This window comes from Lipotes vexillifer, unplaced genomic scaffold (genome assembly GCF_000442215.2).
Source record: "Lipotes vexillifer unplaced genomic scaffold, Lipotes_vexillifer_v1.1 scaffold1093, whole genome shotgun sequence".
Taxonomy (NCBI): Eukaryota; Metazoa; Chordata; class Mammalia; order Artiodactyla; family Lipotidae; genus Lipotes; species Lipotes vexillifer.
In genome coordinates, this window is record NW_006774793.1 from 603,818 (window position 1) to 616,717 (window position 12,900).

General features: G+C 40.9%; 1 gene segment (V, D, J or C); it reads left to right on the forward strand.

Moving 5' to 3' along the window:
* Nucleotides 1–1,413: 1,413 nt before the first annotated feature.
* LOC103072262 (T-cell receptor alpha chain V region HPB-MLT-like) lies at nt 1,414–3,059 on the forward strand. The segment is given in 3 exon segments: nt 1,414–1,462; nt 1,677–1,967; nt 2,986–3,059. Coding segments are annotated over 3 exon segments (414 nt in total).
* Nucleotides 3,060–12,900: the final 9,841 nt, after the last annotated feature.

A 12,900-nucleotide genomic window follows, 5' to 3' on the forward strand; every position in this document is an offset into this window, starting at 1 on the left:
CCTTGCACCTTTACTGTCAGGAACTCAGAGCAGGGCCATTTCAACAAGGGGGAAATCCTGCCATTATGCTGCTCCCCAGACTGCTGTGGGCATTCATGGCTCTCCTCTGCTTAGCTACACATCATTGCAAACCAGGGCATCGGCTGCGTGTCAGCACTCAGAGGTGAAATGGGACAGAGGAGTAGATGTCTCAACTAAAAATACACTCTCACCCCTGCGTCACTCATTAATGAGTTATTTTGACCCTAAAGTCAAAGGACTAGCACTGTTTTAGAGACCCTGTCTGTACTTTCTTTTCTACTTGTCTATTTGCCTTTGGTTCTTCTATTTTAATTCTTCCGCTAAAACAGTGAAACCAGATGGAAGATTGACAGCTACATTCCACAAGAACATGTAACAGTATACAAAACTTCAGTTACCGACTTCTGTGGCATTGACATGTACTGAGTGCTTACAGCCTGTAGATAACATGCTTTGTAGGAGTGCATTAGAGCATTGTGTCACAGAAAGATCTGGCATGCTTATCTTGACTTTATTTTACAAAGAGAAAAATAATCAACTCCTCACAAGTGAGACTGAACACTTTGGACCAATGGGATAGAAAATGTGACATCAAGACAAGCATAGGACACATGATCTACTAAGTACAGTTCTACCTGGGGAGGCAACAGGACTGAATATCTGGAATATCCTGATCTTCCTCAAAGTCTAATAAATAAGACTCAATGTCAGGTTTCAAAAGAATATATTATTCCTGTTATAATTTCATGAAAACATAAAAAACTGAACAGATTCTGAAAATCTGAGGGGCTGATTTTTTAACATTTCATGGTAAAGTAACTTTATTTAGTGAAAAATCTAAATACAGCCCTAGAACCCGGTTAAAAAAAAGAGATACATTAATTTTTTGGATAATATTGCCTTTCAGCAAGAAAGCTGAAAATCTGTGAGTTTTAAAAGAACTCCAACTGATTCAGAATGGAGAAAAGTAAAGAGAGGCTAAATGAATGACCAGTAAGTAGATTACAAGAAGGGTGCATACCCTATACTAAATTCTATTTTAAATGGGCCGGCAAAATTATTCTGCTGAATAATTATCAACGCATGTCCACCTGTTTAATCTGTAGTTGCCCTCAGCTCAAAACTTTAATACTATTTTTTCCATGCTCCTTTTCAGACACTGCCTAACAATTAACCGTGGGAAGAAAAGCAGACATAGTTTTGTGGTGAGCCAGACTTTTTCCCCATCTGTGCACTGACCACGTGGTCTATGAACATAACACCCTACTTCCTGTTTGGAGGAGTGACACAGGAACCCAGGTACTATGTATATGTGCTGCTAGCCCCTCAAAGACACTGAACTCTCCGCTTGAGGCAGAACTGAAAACATATGTGCAGGGGAATTCTTGCCACATGGTGCTCTCCAGCCTGCCCTGGGTATTCCTGGCCTTCATCTTCTCTGGTAGGGATGGTTCCAAATATGGGTACAGATGTTCAGGTTGAAAGGGCTGCACACAGGCACATGGTACTTCACATGGACTTGGGAGGAAAGGAGGATTGGAGAAAAGAAAGCTCATCATGATTTCAAGTTGGTTTTTCTTTGGGTCCTAAATTAGTCTAATTCCTACATTATTTTGTTCACTATTTCAGCTCTGTTTTCTGATTTTTGCCCACAGGATTTGGTGTGGCCCAGAAAGTTACTCAAGTCCAGCCAGCCATATCCAGTCAACTAGGGGAGGCAGTCACCTTGAACTGCGAGTATGAAACAAGCTGGAGCCAGTACTCTATTTTTTGGTATAAGCAGCTTCCCAGTGGAGAGATGACTTTCCTTATTCATCAGCGTTCTTCTGGCCAAAATGCAAAGAATGGCCGCTATTCCGTAAACTTTCAGGAAAGACATAAATTCATCAGCCTCACCATTTCAGCCTTACTGGTAGAAGATTCTGCAAACTACTTCTGTGCCCTCTGGGAACTCACAGTGCTTGAAGTAATAGGAAAAGCCAAACAAAAACCCCAGAGCTCAATAAGAGAGAGCCCCCTTGCTGCGGGAGCCACGCTGAATGGCACACCTGCAGACCCCAGACAAGAAATGGTAGTCCTGTGGTTGCTTAATCTGTGGTCTGGATCAGCAGATTTAATTCTAAATAAAATCTCCTGCTATCTCACTTGGGAACAGATGTCCAGAGTAACTTTCTACTAATACATATTCAGTCATGAATTTTTGACTTTAAGTCCATCACACAGGACATGTGTAAAATTGTCTAAAGTTGAAAACTTGCTCCTTAATAATTTAAAGTGGCAGTTTCACCTAAAGACACATCACAAACCTGAGTCTAGTTATCTGAAATGGTCACGAAAATCATTTCCTTAGTCCTTTCCTCTCAGACTTTGTGTCAGGGTACAATCAGAGAAGCAAATCGCAAGTGATCTAGAATAAGAGACTCCTTGTAAAGAATAGAACTCAGGCAATAGCTAGAGCTGGTGGAGGGGTCTACACAAAGCTGTTATCTTTGCATCTGGTGTTGAGCCTGAATTCACTGTTAGTCAGTTAGAGTATCATTTGGGAAGGAAAGTTGGATGTGGACAAAAGCATGGACAGACTGTGACATGTACGGATACTAGAACCCATGAGGACAATGGAACCCACAAAGACACACTAACACTTGTCTGTCTCTCACCTCCTTCAGTCTCACAATGGTGGGTGACCTCAAGGAGAAGTGGGTGTCATTTGCCCTCATGCTACATGCATACGTGGTCCAAGACAAAGAGAAGATGAGGGGAAGATTGGGTGGGCGGTAGAGGAGTTGTGAGTCAACAGTAAGATGAGCTAGCTCATCAGCAGCCACAGGTGTGAGTTGCCCCAGTTCCTGGAGCCCTGCACCAACCAGCAGAGCATAAAAAATGTGGCTACTTCATGACAGCTACCTTCTAAACCTTGCGCAAGTCTTTTTTGTGGCCAACCCTAACCCAGAACAATACAGGGAAGCAAATTCTGGGACACAGATTTCCAGATAGTTGCGACACTACAAAGCTACTACAGTACCCTCTATGTCAACTAGTCACCCATCTATACCTCTTTTAACAACACAACTTTCAAATAAAGACAACAGCAAAACTATGCTTCCTGTTAATAAGATGCAGTTATTCCCCATTCAACCAAAACCAAGCTAACCCTCTCCCGAAAAGAGTACACCAAGTTAATTTATCCATTTCGGGGTGGTGTTCTTTCCTCTTATACCTCATTCACACTGTCCCATTGAATCCTGCATCTTAACCAGTGAGATACAATGAGATATAAGATAAACTTATACTTGCACATCATATGTTACCACAGGCAGACAAGTAGGGGAGAGATTTAAAAATGGTTAATGAATACATAACCATGTTCATCAAAATGAAAAAGAAATTGTCATAACTATTATAGTTCTTGTTTCTGCAAATGACCACATGATTGTAGGTGGTATTTATAACTACCATTTCCATTACCCATTCCATAACCTATTTGCTCATAGCAAGCACCACCACTCACTGCTCTACCTGACTTCCTAAAAAACAAGTTTCTTATTCAGGAGCAATGCTATGTGGAAAACCATAAAGTTGAATGAGGCATTCTGCAGGTCCACCACTGTGGTTTTGGCAGAAATTTGCAAGGCATTGAAGGCAAATCCAGGGGTCTATTTAAGTGGAAATAATCTTGCCAATACCCAGGGAAAATCGATATATTGTATTCTGGGAAATATCATTAACAATGATGCCTGATTTCACATCAGAAGTCACCAAGTGAAAATATTTTTAAAGTGTTAAAACAAATAAGTAAAACTTTGAAACTGGCTTCTTATGAACATGAAAGTATATTTTAAAATTGTCTTTGTTAAAAATCACTGCTAATAGGGGGGAAATTCAAGGCACAGAATGGTAAACTATTTGCAATGCATATTTCTGATAAAGACTCAAATGCAATATATATTAAAAGCTCATGTAAATCAATAAGAAAAAAGTTAATAAGAATGGCAAAATCTTGGAGATCCAATTCAGAAATATTATATCCAATAGCTAATAAATATACAAAAATTATCATTATTCATCACGGAATATTATTATTATTATTCATTAGGGAAATGAAAATAAAACCTCATCTGTGTCCTTTTAGTGTCCTGAGTGAATCAGTATGGCTAGGAGAATATGACCTAAGAAGAGAGGGAAAAATAATAACTGCCTCCAGGAAAATAAGTGATTAAGTAAATTTCTTAGAAGCTTCCATCATTGAACTGATGTGGAAAAAACAACAAGCAGTAACAGAACACAGACCGGACACTGAAGGAAAGGAAGGTTTTACTAGAAAAAAGAACGTTGGTACTTATTGGGCTTACTATATGTCAGGCACTGTAGTACGCATTTCAGATTCATTATCTAATTCAAATATCATAAACCCTATGAGATAGATTTTATTGTTCCAATTTTTTAAATTTTTGGGAAATGAGACATAACTTTCCTAACTGTGAATATCTTCTCTAACTTTTATTGCCAGCCAGAGGGTAGCATTTATGGGGCTCCTAAAGAGCAAGGTTTGAACTATGGAGAAGCACTTGGCCCCAGAACAGGGTGGCTGGATGTCTCAGTGATGGTGACATTACTGGTTTAAACAGGAACCTAAAGGGAACTAGGAAAGAAGATGCCAAACCTAGGCACAAATTGCCCCAGGATCAATAGATGAGGACATCATCCACTAATCAGTTAACAGTGCTGAAGGCTTTAGCAAGTTCCTTATGCAAGAGTGTGCTGGGAAGAATAAGGGGTTACAGGGAAAGATATTATTCCTTAAACACTCCAAGCATGTTTCTATATCAAGACCTGTGCTCCTTGCCTTTGTCCTCTCTGTTGTGATGTTATACCCCCAAATATCTACATGGGGCACCTCTGAATTCCTTCATGTCTTTACTCAAATGTCACCCCCTTGGGAATCTTTTTCATATCTTTAATCTTGCTATTTTCCTTCCTTGAGAATCAGGCTCTAGCACACTGCATGCAGCAAGAAAGAAGGCTGAGGCACCGCCACCTGGTGTCCTGCTCAAATATTTTGTGATGCTTAAATTGGCCTCGCTGCTGCCCTCTAGTGACATTAGGTAAAATTGTGGTGAAGCCTAGTCACAATAGAAGAGGCATTGCTGAACCAGTCAGTAAACTTCCCAGTGCAGAAATCAGGAGTGAGAGGATTCAGGAGAACTGGCTGGTTTTTTTCTTTTGCTAGCCAGATGTGAAAGTGACTGATTTCAAATGATATATACAACACATGAGATGATTTTGGCTGCAGAATTATAGGCTACCTTGGAAAGAAAGCTCAGAATTGTTGTGCAAGTTTGCGGTTTCTTCTCTAAGTATAATTGTGTCTACTGCTCTGTCCTTTCTTGTAGTATAGCAATATCCTGAGAAGTGGGAGCAAGAGTCAATAATGGGAAAAAATAAACAATTGTAGCAAATACTGGGTGGTATACTCATTTCACATTATAATATGCCCACCCAATCTCTCAATATAACACCTTAATGAATTGACTTCTCATTAACAGTAGGAACATGATAGACCATGGATACTTATGATAACACATGAAATCTGCCAGGTAACCTGCTACATATACCTCAGAAAAATATTGAAATTTATCTTGGGCTAGATTCCTCTGCAATTTCAGATTCTGTCTCCCAACAGCCCCCACCCCCACCCCCACAAGATTTTGCACATTGCCTGCAGCTGGTTGAGCGCCTAAACTAGGGAAGGTATTGTGTTGGGTGATTTGAATGTGTGTTCTCACTTAATTCTTACTGGAACCCTTCAAGGTTGGGTCCATCCTACTTTAGGGAGACAGTGTAGCAAAGTGCTTGAGACCAAAGACTTGGGTTGTATTTCTAGATCTACCACTCAGTAGTTGAGTGATCTTGGGAAAATGACTTAATAATTTGTATGCTTCCATTTCCTCATATCTACCATGTGGATATTGATAGAATCTACCATGCAGGGTTCTTATGAGAAGTGAATGAGATGATGAATGCCAGTGCTGAGCCCAGCACCCCCAGAAAGATACTGGCTACTTGCAGAAAAGGGAATTGAACATGAGAGAGGTTCAATACCTTGTCTGGTGTTACAGAATAAGTGTCGGAGTGGAGCCCTCTCTCCATACCCTGTCTAGAGCAGATGCCTTCCCTCACCCCAAGAGCAACTCTCTAGCTCAATACAATATTGTATATTTTTCAGTGCTTATCACTATCTAAAATTATCTTTCTTAAAAAATCCATTTATTTAATTCTTCCTCCTCCTACCGCACTGTAGGTCTTTTATATCCTTTCATTACAGAATCCTCAACGAGTGAACAATACTTAGTGCAGGAGGCTCAATTTATGTGTGTGTGTGTTTGTGTGTATATATATATATATATATAAAATAAATGTACAAAAGGTAAAATTGTTTCTAGAGTCCATGCTATTCACACACTGATATAAAAGCTTAAGCTGGACTAATCTTTGTGTTGTTTATCTAGAACTGGCAATATGTATATCCTGCAAGTCACTTCATCTAAGATTTAATTTATGCAATATATCTAGTGATCAACTGGCTTCTCCTCTATTTCAGGTAAGGTGGGTTGCTGTAGATTACAGGATTCTACCTTACTAGTTGCATGAATGTCAAGGCTGTTGGGGGTATGCCTGTCTTATTCTGGACACATACCTTCCAATATCCAGGTGAAGTTTTCAATGGATCAGTATATTCATCAGAAATACGCTTCACAGCATGTAGGCTTTACGATGGTGTGGTCATACCCACACTATCCTATTCATCAAGTGGTCGGATCTGGAGGAAAAAAAAAAAGGAACTTCACTTGTACTAGTTTCTGTTTGTCTAGCAGTCCATCCCTAACCTCAGCCTTTGCACTTGTAAATCGGGAGACATGAATGAGGTTTTTCAGGATTTCCTTTATTAACCACAGTGGCATCTCTTTTCTTGGGAAGGAAAGTCAGAGGTTAGCCATTGAGATATCTTCCAATCCTGTTCCACTTTCCAGAACACTATTTGAGTGTGTGGAAGGTAGTATTCCCTGAGTTTAGTACCTTCCCCATGCTGTTTCCTTTATTTATTTCAGTTGTTCACTGGAAAGAAGGTTAGGTAGTCAATTTACACTGCCAATTTTCCAGAAGTAGATTTAGATTCTGAACAATCTTAATTACTTCTACCTTGTACTGTTAAATTTTCCCTGGATGTCTTTATTTTTTTTTTTTAATCCAGCTGTTTTTTAAGCTCACAGGAAACAGAGAGTATTGCTTTCATAATTTTCAGATCTCTTAAGGACATTCTGGGCACAAGATGACTCTTTAAACTAATATGTGTATGTTCAATCAAACTAGCATTATTCCTGGACTGTGACACGGGCAAGATAGAACATAATTCTTACTTTTAAACAATGCTATTTGAGGTAAAAGTGACATTCCACAAAATTCATCCATTTTGAGTTTACAGTTCAGTGATTTTGGGTAAGTTAGCTGACTTATGAAACCATTACAATAATCCAGCTTTAGGGGCTTCCCTGGTGGCGCAGTGGTTGAGAGTCCGCCTGCCGATGCAGGGGACATGGGTTCGGGCCCTGGTCTGGGAGGATCCCACATGCCACGGAGCAGCTAGGCCCGTGAGCCACAACTACTGAGCCTGCGCGTCTGGAGCCTGTGCTCCGCAACGGGAGAGGCCGCGATAGTGAGAGGCCCGCGCACCGCGATGAAGAGTGGCCCCCACTTGCCACAACTAGAGAAAGCCCTCGCACAGAAACGAAGACCCAACACAGCACAAATAAATAAATAAAAATAAAATTAAAATTAAAAATCTTTGCAAAAAAAAAAAAAAAATCCAGCTTTAAACACTTTTATCACCACAAAAAGCTCCTTCATGCTCAATTATAGTTAATCCCTGTTCCGATACCTGGCCACAGGCAACCAGTGATCTACTTTATATCTCCATAGGTTCCTTTTCTGAACATTTCATGTAAATGGAGTCATTCAGTACATTTAAGTTGTTCCATTTTTTGGCTAGTAGAAAGAAACCCAAAAAGCAGACTCCTGTTATTTTTAGAACATATCTTCTCTAACATTTAAAACATTTACTGAGTATCACAAATGTAAGTGGCATGGCAGATTCCAAACACCATGGAGTCCTTACCAGATAGGTATGTGTTCTAATTATTTATTTTTTATTTTTTATTTTTTTATTTTTTGCGATACGCGGGCCTCTCACTGTTGCGGCCTCTCCTATTGCGGAGCACAGGCTCCGGACGCGCAGGCTCAGCGGCCATGGCTCACGGGCCCAGCAGCTCCGCGGCATGTGGGATCTTCCCGGACCGGGGCGCGAACCCGTGTCCCCTGCATCGGCAGGCAGATTCTCAACCACTGCGCCACCAGGGAAGCCCTGTGTTCTAATTATTACCAGATGTTGGACCTGGAGTGAATTCCTCAGTCTCTTTCAGCTTTAGTTTTCCTGTTTGTAAATTGGGAATGATAGTAATTCTATTGTGTGATTTCTGTATTCGAATAACGTACATATAGCAATAGATAATTTAGCACATGGTATGTGTGCACATTTAGAATATGAGGATTTGAAAGTTTTCGAAATTTTGTTGAAAGTTCATATAAAAGATTCCTAACCAAAGTGTTTTTCCTGCCACAAATTGCCATCCCAATCTCTCTCAAGTTGAATAACTGCAGTCCACGATGAGGCAGCCCACATCTGAATGGTTGTCAGTTCTCTTTGTGCTGTGGACTCATGGGGGATGTCCTCACTGTTTGTGAAGTTGGTCTCAAGAAAGCAGTGTTTGAGCCCTCCTTTTGAGTGACAGGAAACTGAGTCTAGGTCAGAAATTGTTGGTGTGTTTCTAGGACTTGTATGGGGTCTTGTCTCTGATTGGCTGGGCAACCAGATGCAGAATCCTATTTTCTGAAGAAGAATATTCCTCTGCTGAGGATACTTGGGCAGGATAAATGGAGGGGAATCCTTTGCCAGCTCCTTTGTTAATACTGTGACTTCATCTTGGCCTTAAGTCCAGGGGCTGCTGAAGACATTCTGAACAGTATGTGGCCGTGATGGAGAAGGAGGCGGATGTAGTCACATAACTCTAGGTTCTATCTGGGAATGTGTGAAGACAATGAATACTGTGTAGAGAGATCAGTTCATGTCTGACCCTGTCTTTCTGAACAGAAATGAGCAGCATATTGAGTGTGGAACAGATTTCTCCATCTCTGCATGTTCAGGAAGGAGGGAGCACCAATTTCACCTGCAGTTTCCCTTCCAGCTCTTTTTATGCTTTACACTGGTATACATGGGAAGCTGGAAAAAGCCCTAAGGACCTGTTTTAATGACTTTAAGTGAGGATGAAAAGGAGGAAGGATAAGTAAGAATCACTCTGAATACTATGGAGGGTTACAGCTACATGTACATCAAAGGATCCCAGGCTGAAGACTCAGCCACATAACTCTGCGCCTGCACACAGTGCCCTTCAGGCCTCTGCAGCCCATGCCCAAACCTGTGCCTGGTGCTGCTCTGGTACCAGCACTGAGAAAGAGCCATGTGTGAGGTGGAAAAGGCAAATTCAATGAATTACAGTGTTTTCTATAACCAGGGGGAAATGCAATGATAGATAAACAAGCGTTCCAGTCACTGTAACTCCGTCAACTAACGGGACTGTCATTACACATCACTCACCTCCATTCCCACCAGTATATTGGCCATATCATTGAGTCAGATTCCTAGCTTCCTCTTTTGCCATGATTCCAAGTGAACTAGATACTTACTCAAACCTTTCTAAAATAATCTGATTAAAGTTGGCTAATATTCACCACTCGTTGCTACATCCTACTTCACTGAAGGCATGTTCTTCAACACAAAAAGAAAGAACAAAGAAGAGAAATGGGAAAAGCAAATAATTTTTTATTGATTTCTCCTAGGTTTTCACAAAAAACTTTCTTAAAGATTTCGAAATGAATATACCTTCTTTTCCGTTAGGGAGTTAACATCCGAGTGCCCTATAAGCTCACTCTCATGTAGCTCATTTCCAAGAGTATTAGAGTGTATCATGTGTTGACTATTCATTCTCTCTCACCCTTACTATGCTAATCTTTAGCTGGAGTATATTTTCTATACTTGGCCTCACTGTGGACTTTGGACATGGCAATGTGACCAGCTTTGACCAATGGAATGTGAGTGGACAGGAAGTATGTTATATCAGAGCTAAAACTAAATATATTCACATGGCATGTCTTCTTTTGTTTCTTCCCTGCACTTACCAGGTAATGGTTGTCCTTTCAGCTTTTATCCATAAAGTGAAGAAGACGCAAGGTCCAGAATGAACACATAACTCATAGTAGCAGAATGGAATCGTCCTGTATCCAGGAGCAGAGGCTCAGAGTGCTGGGACTGCAGTTGACCCACAGCTAACATACCATGGACAACTCAGTAAACTTTGAACTCGTGAGCCAATGAGACTGTGAGGTTGTTTGTACTGAGCATTACCCAAGTCAAAGTTGACTGATACATGAAGTCGTATCAATTCTGTCTTCTAAATATTTCTCAGCTTCAACCACCTCTTTTTTGTTTCTTTGTTTGTTTTTGCAGTACGCGGGCCTCTCACTGTTGTGGCCTCTCCCGTTGCGGCGCACAGGCTCCGGACGCGCAGGCTCAGCGGCCATGGCTCACGGGCCCAGCCGCTCCGCGGCATGTGGGATCTTCCCGGACCGGGGCACGAACACGTGTCCCCTGCATCGGCAGGCAGACTCTCAACCACTGTGCCACCAGGGAAGCCCCAACCCCCTCTTGTTAGTTGCCTTGTTACTATCCTGGTCCAGGTGCTAATAATCTCTCACTGAGTTGGTTGGAATAACTTCTTAAATGTATCCCCTATCCATGAGCTCTTACTTCCCAAATCTATCCCTGAAGTTATCATTCTAAACTACACATCAGATTAGATTGCTGTTCTATTTCAATACCTTCTAATGGCTCCCCATGACCCAAAAGTAAAAACCAAGGTTTATGTGCCCATCTACAGTATTACTTCCAGTAAGTGTTCATCTTCCTCCCCAGTATTACACCAAGATTTCTGAACATCAGCCATATCAAATGAACTCCCTCTCATATTTTCTTCTTATAAATATTATTTCTTTCTCAAGCTGGCAAAATCCTATTCAGTCTTCAGGACCCAGTAAATGTCACATTTACTTTTTAAAAGATTTTCCAGGTTACATAAATTATATTTATTTGCCCTCTCCCTCTTTTAGTGTTCTGTACACAGTTTTGTAAGAGCACATATCTACTATGCTAAGAATAGTTTTTGGTTTTAACTCTTCACTTGTCCAAATTCCTCAAGGATAGGGGCCCATACATATTATTCTTTAATCCCAGCTGTTATTATTGTCCCTGACTTACAAGAACCATTCAGTCGATCTGCCTACAGCTTGACCACAGTTTACTTTCGACAAGTGCACTGAGTAATGAGAGCTGGTTTGTGAAGCTGGTTTCTATGAGTGGGTTGGAAACCTTCCACTGCGGGAACACCTGAAGATACTTCTACTTCATTATATCCCTCAAGCCAACACATGGCTGTGTTTCCCACTCTTACACCTGGTTCTTACTTAAACCATCATCCCAGGAGGACAACGTGCCCCCATCTAAGCATATGTATCAACACAGCCATACAGAAGTTTGTCTCCATATATTTGTGGTTTTTAACATCTACTGTAAATGAAATGGTGCGGGAAAATTCTGTATGTTTTTATAACGTATCATTTCTATACTTTACGATATCTCCTTTGACTCTCTTCGCTCTTAGTACAGCTTACCCAGGACCTTTTGATGAGTCATGGTAGATGACCGTAAAGACAACTCATATCATTAAATGAATCTCCCTCTACTTTCTGCTTTCCACATGAAACACTCCTGCTTTTACACATATAATTCACTTTCCCTCCCCTAATAATAAAAAAGATCTCTCTCTTACTTGTAAATAGTGTGCCTCCGTCCAAACGCTTCACCCACTCCATTCACTTTGACTTCTCTGGCACCTCAGCCCACTGATCGTCCAAACTCTATGGTCTGGTTCTTCAGGACTTTCTTGCTATTGATTTCTTCCCATCATTTAAAATATTCAAGCATGCTCCTCTTAAAAATTATTTAATATTCCTCCAAACTCATACATGCCTCTCCTGTAAACAATCTATTTTTCTCAGAAATACCAATGATCTCTTTATTATTAAATCCAAAAGGTATTTTTTACCTCCTTCATCTACACAAGTGTTTCTCAAATTCTAATGTGCGCAGGAATCTTATTAAAATGCAGATTCTGACTCAGGAAGTCTGGGTAGGGCCTGAGCTTCTGCATTCAGAATAGCTCCCCAGTGATGCAGATGCTACTCACCTGCAGACCACATTCAGAGCAGCCACTTTCTGCAGTGATCGCCACGCCTTTCGGAGACTTTTGTGTTCCTGGCAGGAAGGAGGTGAGGAACGTTCACAAAAATTGTGAACTGTTCTTTGTTCCTCTATCTGACCAATAGAGGGGGCTGTTGTGTAAACTGGAAATGGTTTTTCTATATAAGATCAGAATAACCTAAAAAAACCTTCCTTCCCTACAGTTTAAAGAGATATTCTGACACCACTTTTTGCACAATGACATGTAAAGCATCTCAGATGCCAGAAGCAGGCAGTCTTGTTAAGACAGCCTCTCTCCCAACACACCTTACAACGTCCATCAGAAGAAGAAATCTAAATCCTGTGTCATTCCTTCTCAACCTCACAGCAACCTGGGTTCAAGTCCACCAGTCATCAGACTTTTGTTTGTGGAGAATCTCCCAGAAAGGAGCTCACTGCCTCCTCACTGCTCCACC